This window comes from Anoplophora glabripennis, unplaced genomic scaffold (genome assembly GCF_000390285.2).
Source record: "Anoplophora glabripennis isolate ALB-LARVAE unplaced genomic scaffold, Agla_2.0 scaffold23, whole genome shotgun sequence".
Classification (NCBI taxonomy): Eukaryota; Metazoa; Arthropoda; class Insecta; order Coleoptera; family Cerambycidae; genus Anoplophora; species Anoplophora glabripennis.
This window is the reverse complement of record NW_019416624.1, coordinates 1621912-1647857: the sequence shown is the minus strand read 5'-3', so window position 1 is coordinate 1647857 and position 25946 is coordinate 1621912. Positions and strand designations below refer to the sequence as shown.

The 25946-nt window shown below is 33.4% G+C and overlaps 1 protein-coding gene across 1 annotated transcript; it reads left to right on the top strand.

Moving 5' to 3' along the window:
- Positions 1 to 7388: 7388 nt before the first annotated feature.
- On the top strand, positions 7389 to 9716 carry LOC111691306. Its single transcript, XM_023455104.1, has one exon. The coding sequence runs from the start codon at positions 7389 to 7391 to the stop codon at positions 9714 to 9716; it is 2328 nt and encodes a 775-aa protein (XP_023310872.1).
- Positions 9717 to 25946: the final 16230 nt, after the last annotated feature.

The following is a 25946-nucleotide window of genomic DNA, read 5'->3' as shown; positions in this document are numbered from 1 at the left end:
GAGGCAAACTTTCAGTGAGACATAGAAATATATTCCCAAAGGAGAACGATCAATATGGTTGAATGAATGCAACTTTCAGTTGATTGCATCTTTGGTATTTTTATGTATAAGTGAACCCACCACCATATTTTTGCTGTTGTATTTATTCAGTTTTTATGCTCATGCATTTAATAAAATTGTAAATATATTTTTGAAAAGGTTTTTGTCGTAAAGGAAATTGAAAATGATGAATGATTAAAACTTGTAATGTTGGGTATAAGGGATAACATTGAAATACCTATAAATATATTAAATATAAATAATGTGGTGTAGCATTTTCCTTTGATTTTAATGGCCAAACATGGTTCATATTATTGTTTTCTTACTATCTCAGCATAAATTTAAAAAAAATACCATGTCAGTTTTATAAAATTTTACCGCTATTCAAATAAAAGTTACCTACAAGCACGACGATGGCCAGAGTTGTATATGTATACATTCCAAAGTCACCTCAAATTCTGCACTGTCTAACCATATTCACACCTTAAAAATTTATTCAAAATACATATATAAACACTAATCACGTTTCACTTACTAAAATCGCAACTATTTTCTAACAAGAGACGCCATATTCTGCTAAACACAGCAGAACGAACGCGGAACACCTACAAATTATTGCGTAGTTGCCAAGTCTTCAAACATGGCAAATATGAAAAATGAAAAATAGTTTAATATGTACGGAATTTAACAATATTGTATGCATAACTTAATAATACTATCCTATAATAATAATTTTCACAATTGTGATGAAAATTGCGATAAAAATATTAAGTAGATTTCCAGTACAGCTGACAACAATGATACAATTAGACTGTGAATAGACGAGGCATCATCCAGAAATGTAAATAAATAAGTTCCCTTTATTTAAATGTCCTTAATATAAACGGAACATCTGCGAACGCAATCTTGAGCCTTATGCAGGTATTGCCTTCTTCTTCGTCTTATTTTCGGTTTTCTCTTTTTTAAAAATAATATTAAACTCTATTGTGCAAAGGCATAATAAATTTTGTCCATAATGAACATGTACGACATGGATTCTATTATAGTTATCTCCATTCTCGTTGTTTCAGGTGATAATTCTGCAGATGAAGACGACGAATGAATATGATAATTATTAAATATTGGTGTTTTTGATTTTTTCGTAAATACAAATTTGTTCCGAATATATTTCCTTTTATCAAAACCTTCTATCTTCCTCTTGAATTAAAAGTAGTACGATTTCGTTTGAACTAGGAGGCCTGTTGACCATATATGGACCTCACTCACGTTTGACGATTCCTTAAATGTAACCTGGACATACCAGGTAATCATAAAATAATTTATTTTAGAGATGTATGAAGTAGGGCACCAGCGCGCAGTTAGAATAACGTTTTCGATTTTTTAGCGGAAAGTCAAGAAATGCCATTTTTTCAACACGATATAACGACGTTATGGATTGTCCAGACTTTAGAGTTATTATACGTATTTGTAGGAAATTTTGTCTACTTTAATTTGATATATCATAGTTATAATTATTAAAAAACGCTTCGTTTTCGAGTTATAGTTAAAAAACTGAAAAAAGTGGCGAAAATTTGAGGTTTTTCCTTGTGAAAAATCTCAGATTCGGATTCAGCAGCCAAAAAAATATAATGAACCGGTAAAAAAGAAACTCCATTTTTTCCTGGAAACGCCGTTTCTAGAGCTTGGATGACTGAACTATGACTAAAAATAAGAAGAAAATAAATATATCGGTAAGTAACTATAGAACATATAAAAACTATTCAGGTGGAAAACAAAAGAGAGAGATATTTTTTGGAATAGAAAAGAATTTTATGAAAGTAATGGAAAATAATGAGTTCTAAAAATACCTATTTGAACTGCTCTCTTCGTTTAAATGTTTGATTTTTTATTTTTTTATAGCTGTTTTACATTGACAATTTATTGATAAATTAATTGATGAAGTCGCTTCATCAAGAAATTGGACAAGTGTAATGCACCAAATCAGCTGTCAAATAACTTTATGAATTTATTTATCAAGTTCTTGACGAATTAGAGCATGTTCTAATTTTCGTCAATTTCTTCGTGAAGTTCTTAAGTATCAACCCAATATGTGTCAGAACGGTACCGCTGTTGTATCACTACAATTATGAGTAGAAAGGTGACATTTTTGAAATGTATTTGCTTCTTTGATTCATTGGTAGGACTGATTCATACGTCAAAAAACTTGACAAAGTCTGTAGCAGTGTAAAACCACACTGTTTGCCAATAAATTCGTGAATTAATTGATGAAGAACTTCGTCAATTTATTGATGAATAAATTGTCAATGTAAAACAGCTATTATAAAACTAATAAAAAAATCAAGGAGTAATAAATTATGTACTCAAGTCAGCATCACAGTTTTATCAGTAGTAAATTCAATAAAGCGGCACTCAACGCGTGTTATTTCAAGTGCATGTGGTCATAAGGAAAGTTGAATTACGGAGAGTACTTTCTTTTACTAAAAAATATACAAACAATAATGTAATTCAGTATATAAAATACATACTTATATACATCTATAAAAACTTTTAAAATAAATATTAATAAACATAAAGTAATAAGTAGTAAAGTATAAACCAGAAGACTTAATTATGGTTGATTTAATCTTCATACTGATTGCATGTAGCCTACTATTTGATAGAGTAAATAATAAAACATTAAATTCCTTCTGGAACAAATACAACCCCGAGGGGAAATTACCATGTCAGAGCAGCTTGGAAGTAGATTATTTAATTATACATTTTGCTGAAACAAGAGTAGAAACATACCTGATGATGAAAAACAATAGGTACTTAGTAGAACTAGAAAATACCAAGATTAAACAAAACAAGAGAAAATACGCTAATGATGACAGCGATAACATATCAACAAGAGCTCACCTGCGTACAGGTATGAGGCTATTCTTTCCGAGCATGAGCATTAGGAATAACACGACTAATGTTAAATGTTTACTTTATTTAAATTTAGGAATATTATTTTATATCGTTTTTTGTAAGCTTTAAGACATTAGTGTACCTATTTTACGAAACACGCGTTGGTTGTTCTTAAATACTTCCAAGTCGTTTTCGTTCAATGATCCAGATGTTCATTCGATATTAGCTTTCGTCCCTTTCAAAATTACGTGTTAGTGTTGTGAAGGCACCATCATTTTGATATTCTGTAGTGAGAAAAAGGGCACCCTTATGGCAAAAGTAATAAATTTAATTCAAAATAATATTTTTTATGTACGCACATAAATGTATTTCTAATTGTAAGCTGAGAAAAATATTTTCGGAAAATTAAAGATTTAACATTTTTTTATATAAAATTCAAATACTAATATTAGTTCAAGTAAACCATTGTTGTCACACAATGCAAAAGTTATTTAAAATTAAAAATATGATAGCCAAGGGTATCAAATTTTTCAACTTATAAGTTTTAACAAATATGTATCTGAGCTGTATAAATTTCTCTTGGATGTCGATGCTTTGTCTCTAAAATACTTTTAATTAAAACAGGATAATATGGCATTTTCACAACATAAAAGTATACTAGTCGACCTCTCGTATATCTTATTTTACAATGAATGCCAATGGCTATCTTAATCATATAATCGTAGATTTTAAGTAACATTTAATGGTTTATTTATTTTTGCACTTTTTGTTTCTATCTATATAATTATATAGGTATTATATTATATATTATTATAATCTACAGCAATGGATCATATTACAAAATAACACACCATATTCCTGACAATATACGTTACTACAATTTGAGTAACATAAGAATGTTAAAGATAAATGTGCAATTTTAGGTATGAAAATATTAAATAATAAATATTAACGAATTGATCAATATATTAGTGGTGTTAAGGCGCAAAATTATAAAACTTAAGTGAAATGCACTTTAGAAACAGCTGTTTTCTAAGATTAAAATAAATGAACACAAAGATTACATTAAAAAAACGAGAATTTGAGAAATCAAAAATTTGCGATCACGTTTGGGAAAACGGTCCTATAATTCATTGGGATAAACTATCAAAAGTAACTAATACGCAAGTCAGAGTAACTTAGAAGACGAAACCAAATAGATTTTCGAAACGTTAACAACTTTTTAAAGTGCTCGATATAAAGTGATGTGTTTTTTATGTTTTGTATTTGTCTGCTTATTTCAAGATTTTATGTTAAGCAAAACTGTTCCCTTCAGCGCAAGGGTTTATTTCACTAATTTTTAAAATTTTTTCACAGGTGGCAAAATACTCAAGAAATAAAAAATATACTCGAATGAAAACTATGCCATAAATAAATAACTTAAAGCACTATATCAAATTGCATGTTACACGATAAATTTTTGGAAGGATTAAATATTTATGAGTGTTTACTTGATTTTAGAGATACCATTGTTTATTTTTTTTAAATAGTACAACTCTCCTATTGCATCCATATGAAGTCTGTGTGTTAATTATTATGAAATTATCTGAAATATGCCTTATATTCAAATTTTCTGGTCTCGTGGTGAGATTTTCATGAAGATTCCACATAACAAACTTGGATAACTATACAATTTCATAATGTATAGAGAAATAAAAGGCTTAAAATGGGCGTATTTTTATAACAGTATAATTAATAGATTGATAGAAAAATCAGTGTTTTTAGTCTAAGCACCTATTTAAAAACTTTTTCTATTGTCGTTTTCAAGCATGTATTAATAAATTGTACTTATTTCATAGGTACCGGAAACAGATCGGAAATAGTAGGTATTAATTAAGCATTATCAACGGTAAGGGTAATTTACTCTTAACGTTCGTGATGCTTACACTATTTTTTGCACGATCGCAATAAATGAAAACGAAATTATATATACGTATTTAATTTTTTTATGTAACGTCTAAAATGACGTTTCTGAATAAATTTGCGAAGCAGGTTTTTTTAAATCTACTGATGTTTATTGTTGTCACGGCTTTCTTAATTGACGAAATTGACAGTTCTAGAACCGGTAGCTATGGTGTTATTTATTAATAATTGATAGTTCTCAAATTTTACGACGCGTTGTTGCATTTACGAGAATTTAAGAAAGCAAAGTGTTGGTAAAATGAGCGTTTCGTCTTTAGATGCAGAGTTAGAAGAAGCGTGGAGTGTTGGATGTTCCACATTAATTCCTGAGAAATCAAGGGAGCGCTATGAAAATACATACAAGATTTTCAAGAAATGGTGTGAGACAAAAAACCAACATATTACCGAGTAAGTTATGGTGGCGTACTTTGTCCAAAGGAACGAAAAATTAAAAGCTCCAGGAAGCTTATGGGCAGAGTATTCAATGTTAAAAAGGACAATTTTTGTTCATTACTCGATTGACATTTCCAAATTTTCGACATTAACTGGCTACCTCAAACGGAAAAATGTGCCAGTGTGTTTACTAAGAAAGACATGTCGCAATTCCTAATTGAGGCACCAGATGACAGATATTTAATTCATAAGGTAAATTTGGATGATTTTACATGAATAGATGCTAAGTATGGTTTTGCATTTTAGGTAGCATTGATATTAGGAATATCGGGAGCATGTAGAAAGGAAGAGTTATACAATATGACCATTCAGGATATTGACGACCAAGGAACATATATAGTTGTAAAAATTCCGCAAACAAATACAAATATTCTACGAATATTTACTGTTACAAACAGACATGATGAAAATATCCATTATTTAGAAATTTACCGCAAGTATATCAACTTGCGGCCAACAAACACAAAATCTTGGCATGTATTTTTGAATTATCGCAATGGAAGGTGCTACAACCAGGTAGTGGGAAAAGGAACAATTGGACAGTGGNTTGCGACTTTATTTGGAAAAAACCGAACCGTATGCTTAGGGTAAAACGGGTAGTTTTATCACGAAGCAATTGACATTTTTGGCGACCGTGACAGGACAGGGAGTTTTAAGTGAAAACAAGTCGTTTTTGTGGATGTACTGGGTGTAGTAGAAGCATATAGACGATCACTGGACAAACTTTTATCGTTTTTAAACGTTTTGGTAATAGTGTGGTTTGACAAAGTTTGCAGTGAAAAATGGAGCAAAAGAAGAAACATGGGAAAGTGCTTCGCGCTACTTTTACTAAATCGGCCAAAGAATTATTATCGACGCCGGAAGGTGACCTACGACTCATCAAGGTATCAATAGATATTCTACGACAAAAATTCGAAGATTTAAAACAAGTTGACAACGAAATCTACAATCTTCTATTAGATGATGATGCCAACGAAGGAGATTTGTTAGTGGAGATGGAGGTCAGTGATAATTATATCAAGAAGTTTGCGGATCTGAATAGTCGCTGCGAAGAACGTATGCAGCCCAAATGGACAGATGCCGTGGAGAATGAGGCAACTTCTGTGATATCTGATGGAACTGTTAATAGCAGAACAGGTAGACGTAAATTTAAGTTGCCCACCTTAGAATTTAAGAAATTTGATGGGAATATTAAAGATTGGTTGCCATTCTGGTCTCAAAAAGTGCATGATGATCCGGATATAGACTTGAACGATAAAGTTGAGTATTTGATTCAAGCTATGATGCCGGGTAGTAGAGCTAGGCAGCTCGTCGGCAGTTTTCCCGCTACAGGAAGTAACTATAGTAAAATGATTGACTGTCTTCTCTCTCGGTTCGGTCGTGAGGACTTGCAGATCGAAGTTTATGTTCGAGAGTTGCTCAAATTAGTTATAAATACCACTTCGTCTGGCAATAAAATAGACTTGTCTTTCTTGTATGACAAATTAGAGTCGCAGTTACAGGCATTAGAGACACTCGGCATTACATCCGATAAATATGAAGCCATGCTATTTCCTTTGGTCGAATCATGTCTCCCGTCAGATTTACTAAGAGTTTGACAACGTTTACCGGACAGCCACCTTTCGACAGGCGCCGCTTTAGAACAAACCGCAGGTGTTTCTACAATAGAAAATCGTCTCAGAAGCCTCATGAAGTTTTTAAAGAATGAAGTCGACAATGAACAGCATGTTAATTTAGCAGTGGAGGGTTTCGATTTAAGCAATAGGAGAAATAAGGATTTTAGACGTGGAGAAAATAGATCAAAAAGACACGAAGAAGATTCTCCAAAACTTTATACTGCAACGGGCTTAATCCATTCCTCAGTAACAAATAAATGTATTTTTTGTCAGAATTTGCATGAGAGTTCAAGTTGTTTTAAAGCTCAGAAACTAAGCTATGATCAGAGAAAAGATATTCTGACTGAAAAAGGGGCTTGTTTTCGTTGCCTAAAAATTGGACATCAGGCTCATTGCTGTCGAGGGCGATTAAGATGTATAATTTGTGGCAAATCACACGTAGCTCTGATGTGTCTGGAGCTCTCAGCGAAACGACAGAATGAAGGAAAATCCGATCAAAAGGACATTAAGGAAGAAGTTGTGACGGGAACCCATCAGGCACTTGCGAATAGTACGAATCAACACATTTTTCTGCAAACGCTCCGCGTAAAAATGGAAAACTCTCAGATAAAACGATACGTGCGCGCGTTGATAGATACGGGATCTCAAAAATCGTATATTTTAAAGTCCACAGCTGAATTTTTGAAGTACAGGTCCAAAAGACAGATTAACATTATTCATGGGTTGTTTGGCGGAAGTGAGTTATCTCAGAAGCACGACTGTTATGACGTCACAGTAAGCAACAACAGCTATAGTTGTACTTTTGAAGCTTTGGATCAACCCGTAATTTGCAACGAAGTTTCTGCTGTATTTCATGGTGTCTGGACGGAAGAACTTCGCTTGTTAAATATCCAGATATCGGATTCATATGACGATGCCCCTATAGAACTTTTAATAGGTTCCGATATTGCAGGAAAGCTGTACACAGGAAAACGATATGTTCTGAAATGCGGGCTGGTAGCCATCGAAACACTACTAGGCTGGACCATGATGGGCAAGATACCCCTGGAAAAACCTCAAAGCTTGTCTATGATTTCTGTTTCCCTTTTCGTTAACAATGCCTCGATTACTAATCTCTGGGAACTTGATGTTTTAGGTATAAACGATCCTGCTGAAAGAATGACTCGTGAGGAAACAGCGTTGGCAGCTAAAGAATTTTTCCTGGAAACCATCACAATCGACGTAGAAGGTCGGTATGAAGTTAGACTGCCGTGGTTAGAAGGACATCCGGCATTACCAAGCAACTATCAGATGGCTAAGAAGAGATTGGAGAATACTGTTAAGAAAGTTATTAATGACGGATATTTCGAAGCGTATGACCAGGTGTTTAAAGATTGGCTGAACGAAAATATTATCGAAGAAGTTTTCGAGATACAACCTACAAAGGTGGCTCACTACTTACCACATAGGCCGGTAATAAAACCCAGCAGCGCGACCACAAAAATAAGGCCTGTTTTTGACGCTTCAGCCAGAGAAAGAGACAGCCCCTCTTTGAATCAGTGCCTCGAGAAGGGTCTGAATTTGATTGAATTGATTCCTGATATCTTGCTAAGATTCAGGCGACAGAGAATTGGTGTAGTCTCAGACATTAGAAAAGCCTTTTTACAGATTAGCATACATGAGGCTGATAGAGACTTCCTTCGTTTTTTATGGTCTGACAGTGAGGGTAAACAAATAGTGTATCGCCATCGTCGTGTGGTGTTCGGAATCAACAGTAGTCCGTTTCTCTTAGGGGCCACAATAGAGTACCATTTGTCCAAGATGTTGAAGGAATCTGATTCCAAACCTTTTTCAAAGGATACCATCATGAAATTGTCAGATGGTTTTTACGTTGATAACTGCGTAACCAGTGTTGCAAATGACAAAGAGTTGAGAACATTTGTCGAAGAGGCTAGTATCGTAATGGCTGAAGGCAAGTTTGATTTAAGAGGGTGGGAGCACACTCATCAAGTCCAAGATGGCAATCTTGATATTTCCACTTCCGTGTTGGGAATGAAATGGAACAAAGAGAACGATACGTTAAGCCTAAACCAAGACGATAACACCACAGAGCAATTCGAAAATAAACTCGTGACTAAGAGGATGATGCTATCACAAGCTCAGAGAGTATTCGATCCTATTGGTTATACTTGTCCTACAACGCTAATACCAAAATTGTTGCTTCAAAAGACATGGGAAAAACAGCTTACTTGGGATACACCGGTCGACCCTATAATTGAAACACATTTTCGAAGGTGGATGGAGGAGTTGCCGTATTTATCAACTATTAGAATCCCTAGATGGATACATGCGGGCTCCGAAGAAGCAGACCAATGGGCCTTGCATACATTTTGTGACGCGAGCAAGGAAGCTTTCGCTGCAGTTGTTTTCTTAAAGGGAGTGCAGAATGGCGAGGTATTTGTACATATTTTGGCAGCCAAGGCGAGAGTAGCGCCTTTAAAAACATGGTCAATACCTCGACTCGAGTTGATGGCAGCTATCATAGCAGTTCGACTATACACAATGTGCAGAAAGAATCTAAATAGTGAACTAGAAAGTTTTTTCTGGAGTGACTCGACAACAGTACTCAGTTGGATTAGAAGACCAGAAGAATGGTCAACATTTGTTTGGAATCGGGTGAAGGAAATTCGGACAGCATCTTCGGACAAAAATTGGCATCATGTTCCTGGTACGCTGAATCCAGCTGACTTCCCATCTCGAGGTTGTTCTGCGAAACAATTGCTCGAATCGAGATAGTGGGAGGGCCCGTCATGGTTATATCGAGACTCGTCGTGTTGGCCTCGGGATAATCTCCATTATGATGAAGAGGAGATTAATAAAGAAAAGAAGAAAAAATTGGTTACTGTACTACTCAACAGTGAGAGTAAAATAATGACGTTAGAAGACTGGCATCTATACTATTTTTCACAATACCTCAAAACTCTAAGAATGTGCGCGTGGATACTTCGATTTATACACAATGCTAGAAATAAGTATGACAAGCATAAAGGAGACCTGAGTGCTGAAGAATGTGATAAATCAGAATTATTAGTGCTCAAACTAATACAACAAGAATCGTTTGCGAACGAAAATGATAAGAAATTACGTGGCCTGAATGGCTTTAAAGACAAGAACGGTTTAATTCGGTTGAAAACTCGTATTAGTAATCGAGAGGATCACGAAAATTTTCGATATCCAATCGTTTTGCCTGCCAAACACTCAGTGGTAAATCGGTTGATATTTGGGGAACATGTTAATTTATGCCATGTTGGTGCCCAAGGACTGATGAGTATTTTACGAGAAAGACATTGGATTTTAGGCGGTCGACGGGCAATAAAATCAGCGATTTCTGGTTGTGTCGTCTGTAAAAGACATAATGCTAAGCCGTTTNATGGCAGTCAAACTCCTTACATCCTGTATAGATTAATATTCAGTAAGATTAGGTGGCACATTAAGATCCACAAAGAAACCAAAGCCACTTGTACCGTTTAAAGCGATTGGGTTCATCAAAACCATCAGTCAAAAATACATAACAATCCGGTTCGGATTATTATGTCAACAATGCTCTAAAATATGATCCCTCATCCCATATGTTGAATAGGCGTATCCATTTTTATTGTGAATTACCATAATTCTCCACTAAAGATGACATCGAGCAAACAGCAGTTGGTGAGCGCTGGTCGGCGACAAATTAGGGGCACAAACAGATCTTTCAACGACCAGATTTGTCCGTCCATAATGGACTATAAGAATTATTGGCTGGCAAACAGGAAGAAGCTACTTGTGGGATCCTCAAGTAGGAGGTACAGGGCGGATATATGTTTATGGAGTTGGGCTGGTTTTTCAGTTTTTCATTGTGAGTGTAAGTACATTAGTAGCAGATAGAAAAAAAATGGTTTAAAAGTAAATTAAATTTACTATTAAACAGTCTGTCACAAATAAATTAACATTTATCAATTAATTTTATTTCTTAGAATGTTGCACATGATATTTCATATGTCAAATCGGCATATTCTTCCAAAATTCTGGTAATATTCAAAACACAAAAAAGTGCTTCAAATTAAAGTTACAACAAATTAGTTGCTTTACATTTTAATTCAAATATACAGGGTTTCCTATTTCATCTGAGCTCCATCAACTCCATTTTTTACGGGTATATTTTGTATATTAATACCTACATTTTCTAATATCTCGTCGAGATTGGGTTTAAAAAGAGTTATTTGATAATTAGAAAAAACATTCTCGAAAATACCCAAAACCAAACATGATGGGGTTTTCTACATTCGTTCAAACACGAAAAAAACATTTTCTTATTTAATACATTTTAAATAGAAAAATATTAATTGTGGACCTTAGAATCCTATATGAAATTTTATACGGCCAGACGCAAAACTTAATTTTCTTTCGATTTTATGAAGATATTTAGATTTAGATAAATATCTAAAACTAATAAATATTAGTTTTATTTATTTAACATTAAAATATGGATTCCTTACAACAATGAAAATAATGTTCAAAACTAAAATTAACTGTGAGAATGAGGTTATATCATCGTTTAATGGTAAGGTTGCCAAAATACTAGAAAAATAGTTATAATAATTGACAAATAAATTTTGTATCAACAGTCTTTATGAAAACATTAGTCAGCGCATGACCCTAAGTAGAAAAATCTACAATAATAATTATTCAAAACTTTTATAAGCACATATACTTATTTTATCTGCTCCCACTATAGTAAATAGACCAATATTATGTATCTGATTGACTAATTAAAATAAAATGATTCGACGTACTACTAGAACCTGAAGTTGAAGTGTCATTGTAAAGAATCCTGCTATTTCATTTTTGTTACTTAAACTGTCAGCAACATAACTTTCTGCAATTGTGGCTGATTTCCATCCGCCATGTCTCTTGATTGCTAATACAGCAACTCCTGTATTAGCCAGTAATGTCGCCGATGTTCTTCGGAATGAACAATGGCCTGTATATGTTTCAGGATGTTTAAAAAACTGTGCAATCTTATTAGGAATTATAAAANTGTCAGAGCCACCATACTCTAGGTGAATATTTTTTGGAAAAAGAATCTGAGCAGGCAGAAAAAAGAGATCAGTCAGTGTCAAATAAATAAGTTTTTCGTTTGCATTTTACTTTTGAAAAAGATTCTAATACACCTAAAGAATAAAGATTTATTCAAGATCTTGCGACTTTAGTTGGAAAAAACCGAACCGTATGCTTAGGGTAAAACGGGTAGTTTTATCACGAAGCAATTGACAATGCGACTGTAAGAACTAATCAACTTGCCGAGAATTGAATATTAATACACTTCATCACCGTCATATTATTTCTATTCTGCTATTTGGTTACAAAATTTTAAATTGTTTCATTAATACACCAAATCTGCTCTCCCGTATACTTATTGATGTCCCTTCCAGAGATACCCGTCAATTTCTGTATATCCCAATATAGACATCATGTTCTCCTCTTGCAGTTATGTTCAAATTAATTAATCAAGTCTCATAATGTAACTCCACCGACTTGTTTGGCATTTACTATTTTTCAATGTACAAGGTGCTTGGAAACGAATGGGTCATACTCCGTGGATACTTCTGTATATTGAAAAAAAAACCGATTTAGCATTATTGTACTGTAAGGCAACTTGATCTAAACTTTATATTTTTGTCCAAAAAGCTACCCTTGAAGAACGGCTTATTCGTTTCCAGGCACCTTGCAGACTGCGCAATTAAAGTTGATTGTTTTTGGGACAATCAATTGCGTTTTTCTCGAATACGGCGCGGTTTCAGTGATTTTATTAAGGATACATGGAAAAAAGTTATGTCACAAAACGTCACCGGGAGAGATAACAGCTAGCGACCTCTAGCGGTCTAAAAACTAACAGCAGTAATGTAGTTGATACAACTTACCTACATCTATTTTCAATGTAGTATATCCTTTTTGATGAATAAAACTTCGATTACTTAAGGAATATTGACATAACTGCGTGCATAAAATTCTATAAAATGCAATGTTTATCGCTTTTTTGAACTTCTTTATGCTTAATTCTAAAAAATAATTAGCGCTGTAATAAATTTAAAATTCTATAAAATCATATCGACAATGTGACAACGGCGCGGCGGTTAACACGAGGTACTAAGGAGTCCAACAACCAACAATACGCAATTCAGTAGGCATCTGGAATTCGACACTCGAAGACTTGCGAGAATAAATTTTTGCCGCTGCCTATGAAATAAGGATAAATCCGGATATTTTCCAGCGAGTGCGTGAAAATTGGATTCGAAGGTGTCTGTCGTGCGTGCGTCGAAAATGGTGGTGGACATTTTAAGCATATGTTGTAGTTTGTTTTGTGCATTTAAAAATTATCGAATTTTGGTTTTTGGTAAGTACCTAAATTATTTTTAATACGTATGATTATTTGGACGACGTGAATCTTTGGGTACTTTAATTACATGTTTTTGAAATTCATAATTTGATTAAAAGTTCCTGTTTTAAGAGATTCATAATTACTAAAATTCGAGATAAAATTTAAGCACAACCCTATGTTCGTACTACAAAATCGATACATTTTATTTATTTAAAGACTGGAAAACAATTGTCTTGAAATTTACTAAATGTTTCACAGTAATAGTTGTTTACATTTTTGTTATTCCGTAGGACAAGTCTACCGCGTGCACACGTTGTGTATATCAGCTGTGTGACATCAGGTTAGGCGCTGTTGTCATGTTGTGATGAAACTCCCCAATATTAATACTCGCTGTATTTTGAAAAACGTTAATCTTACGCCCCTGTGATATACAACATTGTTTTGTTCATTTATGATTACTCTATCTCATGCTGAAATAATGGCAGTCAAACTTCTTACATCCTGTATGTATGGATTAATATTCAGTAAGATTAGGTGGCACATTAAGTTCCACAAAGAAACCAAAACCACTTGTACCGTTTAAAGCGATTGGGTTCATNCTTAGAATAATTAGAGCAGTCTTGTTTACCACTCGTGTATGTAAGAACTTCGGAATAAAGTGTTTTTTCAAAAATTCCTAAAAAATTATTATTTTTTAAAAAAGTTAAATAAAAACCCAAAATCGAAACTTGTTACTTACGCATATAAGATCGATGACACACATTTAGTTAAGGTTCATAATGTTAAAGATCTGGGCGTTACGATAGATAGTACAATATCATATAAGCTTCACTTTGACTTTATATCTGATGTCTATAAAGTTCTTGGTTTTGTTATGAGGGAATCGCGTAATCTGAGGAATATACGAACCCTTATTACTTTGTATTGTACACTTCTTAGGCCAAAACTTGAATATAGGTCCTTGTTATGGCACGCGCAGCCAAAAAATATACAGAGCGGGTTGAAAAAAATACAAAAGAAATTTTTGAAATATTTATATTTTAAGAAGTGTAATAGACTGCCTGACTATGCGACTGTAAGGACTAATCAACTTTGCCGAGAATTTAATATTAATACATTTCATCACCGTCGTATTATTTCTATTCTGCCATTTGGTTACAAAATTTTAAGTGGAAACGAATGGGCCATACTCCGTGGGTACTTTTGTATATGGAAAAAAACCGATTTAGAATTATTGTACTGTACTTGTAAGGCAACTTGATCTAAACTTTATATTTTTGTCCAAAAAGCTCCCTTGAAGAATGGCTTATTCGTTTCCAGACACCTTGTAGACTGCGGAATTAAAATTGATTGTTTTTGGGACAATTAATTGCGTTTTTCTCGAACACGATGCGATTTCAGTGAAGTTATTAAAGATATATGGAACAAAGTTATGTCACAAAACGTCACCGGGAGAGATAACAGCTAGCGACCTCTAGCGTCTAAAAACTAACAGCAGTAATATAGTTGGCACAACTTACCTACCTATATTTATTTTCAATGTAGTATATTCTTTTTTGGAAAAAATATTTAATTATAAAAGTTATTTTTGGCACCATGGTCCACAAGAAAAAAATGTGTTATTTTGTAATGTTCTATCATAATCACTAATTTTGTATAACAATCATTTCTAAATATACAGGGTGTTAGAAGTTTGGCTGCCTTAATTTTAACAGACCATATAATACCTACATTAAAATAAACAAAAAAAAAACCTTATATATGACATGGGTCCTAAACTCAACCATTACCGAGGAAAAAATGATCAAAATCTCCAACTTGTTGAATAAAACTTCGATTAATTAAGGAATATTGACATAACTGCGTGCATAGAATTCTATAAAATACAATGTTTATCATTTTTTTGAACTTAATTCTAAAAAATAATTAGCGCTGTAATAAATTTAAAATTCGATAAAATTCATATCGACAATGTGACAAAGGCGCGGCGGTTAACACGAGGTACTAAGGTGTCCAACAACCAACAATACGCAATTCAGTTGGCAATTACTGATTTTTGGTAAGTACCTAAATTATTTTTAATACGTATGATTATTTGGACGACGTGAATTACATATTTTTCAAATTCATAATTTGACTAATAGTTCCTGTTTTAAAATATTCATAATTATTAAAATTCGAGATAAAATTTAAGCACAACAGTACCTTCGTACAACAAAATCGATACATTTTATTTATTTAAAGACTGGAAAACAATTGTCTTGAAATTTACTAAATGTTTCACAGTAATAGTTTACATTTTTGTTATTCCGTAGGACAAGTCTACCGCGTGCACACGTTGTGTGTATCAGCTGTGTAACATCAGGTTAGGCGCTGTTGTCATGTTGTGATGAAACTCCCCAATATTAATACTCGCTGTATTTTGAAAAATGTTAATCTTACGCCCCTGTAATATACAACATTGTTTTGTTCATTTATGATTACTCTATCTCATGCTGAAGTAATGGCAGTCAAACTCCTTACATCCTGTATAGATTAATATTCAGTAAGATTAGGTGGCACATTAAGATCCACAAAGAAACCAAAGCCACTTGTACCGTTTAAAGCGATTGGGTTCATCAAAACCATCAGTCAAAAATACATAACAATCCGGTTCGGATTATTATGTCAACAATGCTCTAAAATATGATCCCTCATCCCATATGTTGAATAGGCGTATCCATTTTTATTGTGAATTACCATAATTCTCCACTAAAGATGACATCGAGCAAACAGCAGTTGGTGAGCGCTGGTCGGCGACAAATTAGGGGCACAAACAGATCTTTCAACGACCAGATTTGTCCGTCCATAATGGACTATAAGAATTATTGGCTGGCAAACAGGAAGAAGCTACTTGTGGGATCCTCAAGTAGGAGGTACAGGGCGGATATACGTTTATGGAGTTGGGCTGGTTTTTCAGTTTTTCATTGTGAGTGTAAGTACATTAGTAGCAAATAGAAATAAAAATGGTTTAAAAGTAAATTAAATTTACTATTAAACAGTCTGTCACAAATAAATGAACATTCATCAATTAATTTTATTTCTTATGTCAAATCGGCATATTCTTCCAAAATTCTTTCAGGATGTTTCAAAAACTGTGCAATCTTATTAGGAATTATAGAAAGGGTATTTTCGCCGACTGGTTGGTTGTAACATCTACCTGCTTGATAGCGCATAAAAAAGCGTGAAAAATCAGTTTTAATTTCAAATCTAATCTTGATATATTTCTTGAGAATTGCGACGAAAAGTAATTAGAAACTCTCTTGATCAAGTTCAGAACAATTTTTTTCGAATTTTTAGAGCTTACTAACGTGATTTTCGTCAATATTTCACTATTTTTTGCCAATTACTCAAAATTTTAAATAATTAAATTTTGCATGTTGCATTAAAATTTATTGAAACAACAATATTATTATGAGATGGTGACGTACTATCTCGTCAACGACAGACGCAAAGTTAGGAATTTTCATTAAATAGATAAGTAATTTTATAGTGTTTTACTCTGGAGTCCACATGGCAACGCCAATAACAGCCAATATTAGCGCCTGTGACGAATCGTAAGCTGAGATTGTTTGTGTACCGGAATAATACAGTCAACTGTGTCTTTGTTTTTAGAGTTCTAACGCGTATATATCTTTTTTCTGCTCAAAAAATAATCAGAAATAAAAAAGTGACGAAATACGTATTAAATAATTTAAGAAAATGCCTTTTAATGCCTTTGATGTAAACCTTCTTTCTCCAAAAATATTCAGGTCCTTGAAACCACCACAAACTTTAATTTTAAAAAAAGTGCCTATTAATTAATTAAATTATTATTATTATCATCGCCAACAGTACATCTTCTATTTTATTAAAGTATCCTGTATTTTTAAAATTTGTGTGTAGAGCTATATTTACATTTGAATTAATTCGAAATATAAAATATTGACATGTAATGGTCAAACACAATTAAATTTAAATTCATTGAAAGTGGTTGTATCAGTTTTATTATGTAACTTGATTTAGTCCTGTTAACATAATTCACTGACACTTCATCATTGTTTATTTATCTGTAATTATTATATTGATTAAAACAGATACTAAGGCTCGACAAACTAACTTGCAGATGCTGCAGAGAAGAATATTGACAGGAATGGAAGGTGGATGTCAGTAGTATATTTAATAATAATAATCAATAATAATATATTCTAATTAAATTAGAATGTAAACTCTGTTTATTTTATCCCGATTTATATCGACTAAATAGTTAACTCTGATGGACATTAACATTTAGTAGGTAATAATACATTCATTCCGTAAATCTACATATAATAATACGCCTTCTACAAACGTTTCCTAAAAGTTTTTCAGAATACTGATAAAATATATCTCAAATAGTCGGTATAGGGTGGAGAACATGTACCTACTACTTTTAAAATAAAATCACAATGTTATGAAATACTTACCTACTGCATTTTCTTAAACTAAGTAATTTTATGTACAAATGTGTGTTGGAACTAACTTCAGCAATCTCATGCATTGCATTGTTCCGCTTCTGCTTCAAATGGAATGCCTTCAACTGTATAGCAGCATTCACATACCTCAGTTATTAATCTGTTGTAATATGCTAAATTGATTTGATACCTACTTATACCCAGAACAACGTTACTGAATTTCTTACAGTTGGAGTCTACCTATTTTCAGGGTAAGTTTACTCAATTATAATTTAAATTCTGGAGTACGTGCTTTTTAGTGGATATATTTAAAGAAGTTTCTTTAAAATACAGGGTGGCCAAATGAAAACGAAACAGAGACATTTTCAGGACTGCGTCAAGATTGTAGAAAAACGCTCAGACCCGTCGATTTTAGATTAAAGGGGGGCATTCTTTGCTGGTATTTTTGACTCCGCCACTTTCACCCCCAAGCAAGGGTAAGCATCACCCCAAAATATTTAAATGGCATTGGGGGTTGAGTAATATTTCTTTTGAAAGCTCTTACAATTCTCTTTACAACAGACTTTAAATTTTATAATTCCGCCCAATACTTTGAAAAAAATTTACATTTTAAAATTTAAATTATGTTTAGTTGCTTACTTACTACTTAGTTGATTAAATGTTCAAACTGATGACCGCCCGCTTCCATACAAGAATAAAGATTTTGTTCGAAACGTTCGCGCACATTCCGAAGCATTTCCGGAGTGATTCGACGGCATTCGTCGACGATTCTTTGACGCAAATCTTCCAGCGACGCTGGCTGTGTTTTATAGATTTTACTTTTTAGGTATCCCCACAAAAAGAAATCAAGGGGCGATAAATCCGGTGATCGTGGAGGCCACTCAATGCTGCCTCTTCTCCCAATCCAATTCCGTAGAAAACGTTGGTCCAAATACTGACGGACAATTAACGCATAATGCGGAGGAGCACCGTCCTGTTGAAAAATCAAATGATCTTCATCATACTCTGGAACATTTTCAATAATATCAGTCAAGGCAGGGTCAATAGCGTCTTCCAGTAATTGCAAATACATTTGGCCAGTCAAATTACCAGGTAGAAAAAAAGGACCCACCAGCCGGTCACCGAAAATTCCAGCCCATACATTTAATTTTTCCGGTTGCTGTGTATGCACCTCGTGAAAAACTCTTGGGTTTGAATCGGACCAATAGCGGCAATTGTGACGATTTACCGTCCCGTTCAAGAAAAAACTGCATTCATCAGAAAAACAGATGTTAAAAAGGAACTGTGGATCGTTCCCTGCTCGCTCACTCATTATTTCGCAAAATTGCAAACGGCGGTCATAATCATCCTCATGAAGTTCCTGGACTAAATGTATTTTGTATGGATGGAATTTATTCTTCTTCAAAATGGTTTGTATGCTAGTTCGATTGATCCCAGACACAGATGCCAGCTGCCTCGTACTTAATGTAGGATCAAGATGAACTTGTCCCAAAACTGCAACTTCACTAGCTTCATTAACTATAGGTTTTTCAATTTCTCGTTTTTTATTGGCTACGTTCCCTGTCTCTTGAAATTTTTTTACTAACTCTAGAACATACTTCCTCCTGACATGTCGATCTTGATGTTGTTCATTAAATAGCTGAGCTGTTCTATTCGCACATTTATTGTTCATAAAGTAAAGCGAAATGATATCCACCCTTTCCGCAATGGAATAAACCATAGTGTTTAATTTTCAAAAACCCAATTAAATTAACTACCAACCAACGCTTCTAAATAATACTAGAAAATAAAGTAGAATCCACTAATTTTACGTTCATTTTGTGTGTATAGCGTTCATTTCTGTTTTTTATAATTGTTTGAAAGTGATAACAAATCGCCAAAAACCAATGTAACACAAGAAATACTAAATTTATACCATTGGCGTACTTAACTCGAATGACTGACATTTTTACCGTTACTAATTGTTTGTATATAATTTTCAACTTTAAAATCAAAATTCTTAATAACTATTCGGCGGATTTATAAAATTTAAAGTACGTTGTAAAGAGAATTGTAAGAGCTTTCAATAGAAATATTACTCAACCCCCAATGCCATTTAAATATTTTGGGGTGATGCTTGGGGTGAAAGTGGCGGAGTCAAAAATACCAGCAAAGAATGTCTCCCTTTTATCTAAAATCGACAAGTCTGAGCGTTTTTCTACAATCTTGACGCAGTTTCTGACAATGGCTCTGTTTCGTTTTCATTTGGCCAACCCGTATATAAAAATTAAATTAACCTATTTTCGAAATTAGAATATAATTACTTATGTCAATTTCTACTTTTCCATTTTTGTTGTTATTATTTTTTTTAAATATGTAGACATTCTTAGATTAATAAAATGTACCTACAATAAACAGTACATTTTAATATTCAGTTCCATGCACCAATGGCGGGCAGAGGATAATCCCTTTTTGGAAAAATATTCTCAACGTTCACGATTTTTTCGAAAAAATCGGTAGGACACTCCTTTGAATGTTTCAAATTGTTTGAAAGGTGATTTATAAATTTTCTTTATGTAACAAAGCAATAACTTGTTTATTAAATACACCATAAACTTTATTAGTTTCGAAATGTACCTCAATACAGCTTAAATCTCTTAAGAGTATTCGAAATCTAAACCAATGCTGATATGTAAGTGGAAAAGAATACAAAATAGTGGCAATGTTGAAAGAAAAATTAAATTAAATTATTTTGATTTTTTATCTTTTGCATTTCATTTTGATTATTAAAATGAACAGCAGATCAAAACCGTAACTGTGGTGATGCTATTGAATTATATAGCAATATTTTAATGATTGTTATATGTATATGTATTTAAAGATCCGACTTTTTTAAATGTTTTTATAAGGATTTACTCCTCTTTCAAGGAATATATTTTAATTGTTACGTTCTTCCACTCTGTTAAAGTATTTAGTTTGTGTTATGATCCAAATAAATAATAAACTAACGTTTTCTAACTTAATAGACATTAACATAACAATAGTAGACATTATCAAGATCCTTATTTACATCTATCACATTTTAATATTAATTTTTCCAGACATATGTAAAATTATGCCAATAATGAATATGAACAAAAAACCTGGAACACTCCGTATATTTTAAATTTTATATAACATTTAAAGGATTTATTATTTAAATGGAAGCAAGGATTATTAGTTCCTTTTATAATGAATTCTACCGAACCTGCATTTATTAAACCCGAAACATATTATGTCGGTACCTTTCTCAGACCCGTGAAGTAGGAACGATGACATTCCGTCCATTATCCTTCGCCGGACATGACAAGACACGAGAGACCACCCTAGACCTCAAACTACGAATACTACGAATTTGTAATAGATCCATCATTTCAAAAACCTCGACAAATTGAGTCCTCAAACAAACAATTTATAAAAACTACACAAATACGCCTTTATGTTTAGCTACATACTTTATTTTTGATCTCAGTGTGCGGTGAATAACAAGACAGAAACAAATGACAAGTGAAACGAGATCCAGTTAGCAACGGAAAGCAATGCCGTCTGAGTCGCGGATGTTTTCAATTATATTAATTAATTAAGCCGATCGATTCTTTTAGATAAGTTTGGATTTTTTTGCGGCATGCTTTTCGCTTCATTCATAAATATCAAATGGTAATGGCACTGCAAATAAAATCAGAGTAGCGGTTTGTGAAACGTTCAAAAGTCGACTGGCAATTGTTTATGGTAGGTACAGGAGAATTTTCGATCATCAACAGATCAAGAGAGTCCGCAAGTGACAAGGAGACCTTAATATGGCAGGTACCTTCTGTGGAAAAATTTTACTAAAGTCTGGTACATACAGGGTGTCCCAATAATCCGTATTCATGGAGCTACCACAATTAACTGCGATCGAAATGAGTGGATTTAACTAACCTTCCGCCTATTCTAATTTGCTTTGTTTAGCCGCTAGAGGGCGTCAATGTTGACAAAAATACTGTGTTTTTTCAAATAACATTGAAACGCCTTTGTACTGATCGTTATTTAAATGTTGCTCTATCATGCACATAATACATGTGACTACGTAGATTAACTGGTAGATCGTCAAACAAATGCGGAAGAGTATTTTGTAGAAAATCTAAATAACTATTGCCATCGAGACGATTTGGTAATCAAAGCAGAAAATTACTTTTAAAACCAATCCACAAGTTTATTCAAAATTTTTTTCTTAAAGGCATTTGGATTTTTATACGGGGACACAGGCTATGCTTTCTTTTTTTCATGTATCTTCACGCTTGACAAGGATGTCAAGTATTATCTATGTCAGTTTTATACTGATAAGTTTCTTGAAAACGTCTTTCAATGTTTCCGAAATTTTGATAATTCGGGATTAGTCTTTTTGGATATATTTCAGGATACACGAGCACACTTCTATGGCAGTTTCTTTAACAAAATCCTAGAATTAATAACATATCGGTTTATCAAAACTGTATCTATTCATCTTAGAATAGCTTTCTTGTAAGAGAATCGTAAGAGAATCGTCTATTATAAGTTTCTGTAAATTAGAATATGTTATTTCGTTTGTGTTCGTTTCTGTCCGCAAGTGACCCATTTTAAGTATTACGTCAAGAGCGCCAACCTGACGCCACCAGGACCGGTCTAACAGTTGCAAGGACATAAAACAGACGCGGGATGCAACAGGGTTCCAGGAAAAGGTCCACGGCAGATTTGCGCCAAGGACCAGATACTTATGCGAGCGACTCCACACCACGACGACTCTACAGCGAACGCTCGCTCCGACAACACTTCTTTTTCTCTAACTTTGTTTCGAATAAAAATACTTTTATTTTACCGTTGAAAGAGAATTTTATTTTGGTGCACACCGAAAGCAACCCTCAGACTATTAAATAAGCGTCATTTATTTTTCTGCTGTATAGGATGAGTGGATCTCAAAGTTTCCAAGCTGTAAATTCGTGCTTCGAGTTTGTGACCTGAATCTGTCAAATGTAGAATTTTACTGATGTCAAGGCTTTAGGGATTGTTTTCTACAATTCACCTAAATGTGAAGGATTGCAAGAGTTGGTTGAGTCTTTAAGTAGCCAAAATATGCAAGGAGTGTCACTGATATAAGAGTATGATACGTCAACTTGATTCTAGGGCTGTGTGCAAAGAGAAGCATGACAGATGCAAGCTTTGGGGGTACAAACATGTACAGCTTGATCAAATTGTCCACGAGATGCGTAGATCAAGAAGAGAGTCCACAGTAAAACTGAGAAAGACAGGAGACTTTTATATTCGATCAGACACCTTCTGTGCAAAAATTTTCTTTAAGTCTAGTAAATATAGTTATTAAATGAATGGACAAAACGAATTGGATCAAGCTGTAACCTGACAAAACCTGATTCGTCAGGTTTTTCGCAATTTGCTAACCATTTGTTTGAATTCAATCATAATTTTTTTCCAAATACAGGTTTTAAAGTTTTACATATTACTGATAATAGGGACTGTCTTTAAATAATTTAGAAACTTTTGTAAAAAAGCCTTTAAAAATAATTTTTCTCACACAATTAATACCACTTTGGACTATTCTCCAGTCTTCACTGATTTATTATAATTTAATATAAATTTTGTAAATAATGAGAGATTTGAGTGACATTATTTTAACTAATATTATATAATATTAAAAAAATTGGGTAATAGTTGATTGGATATCTTTATTACAGTTTATAGAATATTTGAACATGCAGTAGATATTTTTTGTGAATAAATGTAGATGGCGATTTATAACTTTAGAATTTTTAATTAAAAAATAGTGATAAATTAATTGAACTTTTTTTCAGCTCAATGAGATTGAACTGATTTTTTTACAAAAATTTGAAAATCCGCATTTTCTTATTACAATACCTTTTTCTTTTAAAGTTTATTATACCCTTTTAAAGCCCTGTATTTATCCATACTCACGTGTGTAATTTTTCCCCCAAATTTACCCTAGAGTGGTTAAAATAAAACCTCAATTCACGATTAAAATCATCAATTACTTGTATCATTACTAATGATGTGGTACAGGATTGGCTGTAGGTCGGATTCTCTTTTATGTAATTTTATTCGAAGTAACGCAACTGTTGTCTTTTTATAACTGCACTCTTTACATTATAAAGAATATACATGTAAATATTTGCATAATAGTATGAAACAAAAAGGGGCAGTGTCTATTTCTCTACACAAAGGCTTTACATGCAAATTACCATAAAATATTTAGGTATAGTACGCCAGTGCCAGCAAAAGTTAACAAAATAATAATTTGTTACTCATATTCTAGAAAATAATTAGCTGTTGTCCTAAGTGTTTCGCGATTAATCGTCTCTGGTGATCGGTAAATACCCATTTCAAAAACGAAAATGACCGTTCAACATTCACAAAGGTCACAGGCGCATACCTAAAATAGTCGAAGTTTTTAATAGATGCTATATATACTAATGGAGACGTTGACCATGCATGTCATTGTCGTTTGTCTTTGTGTGAGCTTTCCTTGGTCGAGTGTATGGCAAGTGCTTTTATGGCAGTCAGTAGCACTGTTATTGTAAGCATAGAGAGGCTTGACCACAAATCTAGCCTCTCTGCTACAACGCGAATTGCCGCTTACCTACTAGCAGAATATATACTACTACTGTTTATTTATTTGTGATTGTTGCCACAAAGTTTCCAATGTCAATCATCAACCCGACAAGTATTAGTGTTATTGATATATTATATGATGTTGAAAGAATTTTGTGACTAAAATCTCACATTCGAATATTAAGCTAAATGAAATATGGTTGCACCGCATACTATTTTTTTGCTGTCTGCATGAAAATATTATATTTAAGCATCCCTCTTTTCCAGAATTAAGTAAACTCGTTCTGTCCTTGAAATAGTATAGTTATATTATTATTTTTGAAACAAGGACTACAATAGCAAGTACCTACTTACATATTTAACATAGGTATGTATATATAGGTATTTGCTTAGTAATTCCTAGTGTCCAATTTAAATTTTACGAATATTACAAGTGCTTGTTTTGCACGTTTCAAGAATATCTTGATAAACATCTAACTAATTTGAGATTCTAATAAGTGAATTAAAGGAGCTATTTTTTGTGTACCCATATATTATGTTATATACATTTGTTTCCTATCTGAGGTTGTTATCTTCAGTTAAAAAAAATCCAAGAAAGTTGAAATAAAATAAAGCTGAATATACAAGATGTGGCGTGTATAATCTATAAAAATTAAACACCAGTTTCCTAACGATATTTGTAATAGAAAAGTCTTATAAGGAAAAGTTCTATTTTTGCGTTTTTTTTTTCGTAAATTTAAGTTCAATTATGGATCAAAATATTTTCTCTGGAACGGTCCTGTCAGTGTGCTGTACAATGAGTTACGTGCTGTAGACCAGCCGCGTAAACAAATCGTCGTTGAAAGATAGAAAGATACTTCTCAATTTTTAAGGAATTTTTCAATGCAAAAGTACAAACTAAGAAAAATAGATATTTAAAAAAAACGGATATTTTCTTATTATAATAATTAATAGTAATTATTATCTTAAATGCATTGTTGTTAGTGCAAGAGTTCGCAAACAAAACCACATCCGTAAGCATGTGTAGTTGCCAACTGCGTGCACTAAACAAACTCCAATGAAATATGGAACAAAATGAAATAAAACTTACCATTTCTAGAGAAAATGTTGAAATCGATCCTCACTAGCGCGGATACAGGCATGACACCGCACCGACGCACCCAATTTTGGCGAATAATTTCCCAAATTCCAGGTATTTCCCTAATTGTATCAGCAGCTTCAAGCATACGGTTGCGCAATTCTTCTACCGTAGCAATTGGGGTATTGTAAATCAATGACTTCAAGTGACTCCAAAGATAAAAGTCCATTGGAGTTAGATCGGGTGACCGAGGTGGCCACGGCACAGGACCAAAGCTGAGGAAACATTAAAAGTGTCGTTACTTCTCGAGTATTGTGCGGAGGAGCCCCATCTTGAAGACAAAACATGCGTGCCTGAACTTGTAATGCCACATCGCCAATAATTCAGGCAACCGGTTTCCCAAAGTCAAAAAAAGTCCCGAAAAGTCAGCATATGTTGGTCCA

Bases quoted from the DNA above. Each gene is read 5' to 3' on its own strand.
- LOC111691306 (XM_023455104.1), top strand. From the start codon at position 7,389: ATGTGTCTGGAGCTCTCAGCGAAACGACAGAATGAAGGAAAATCCGAT.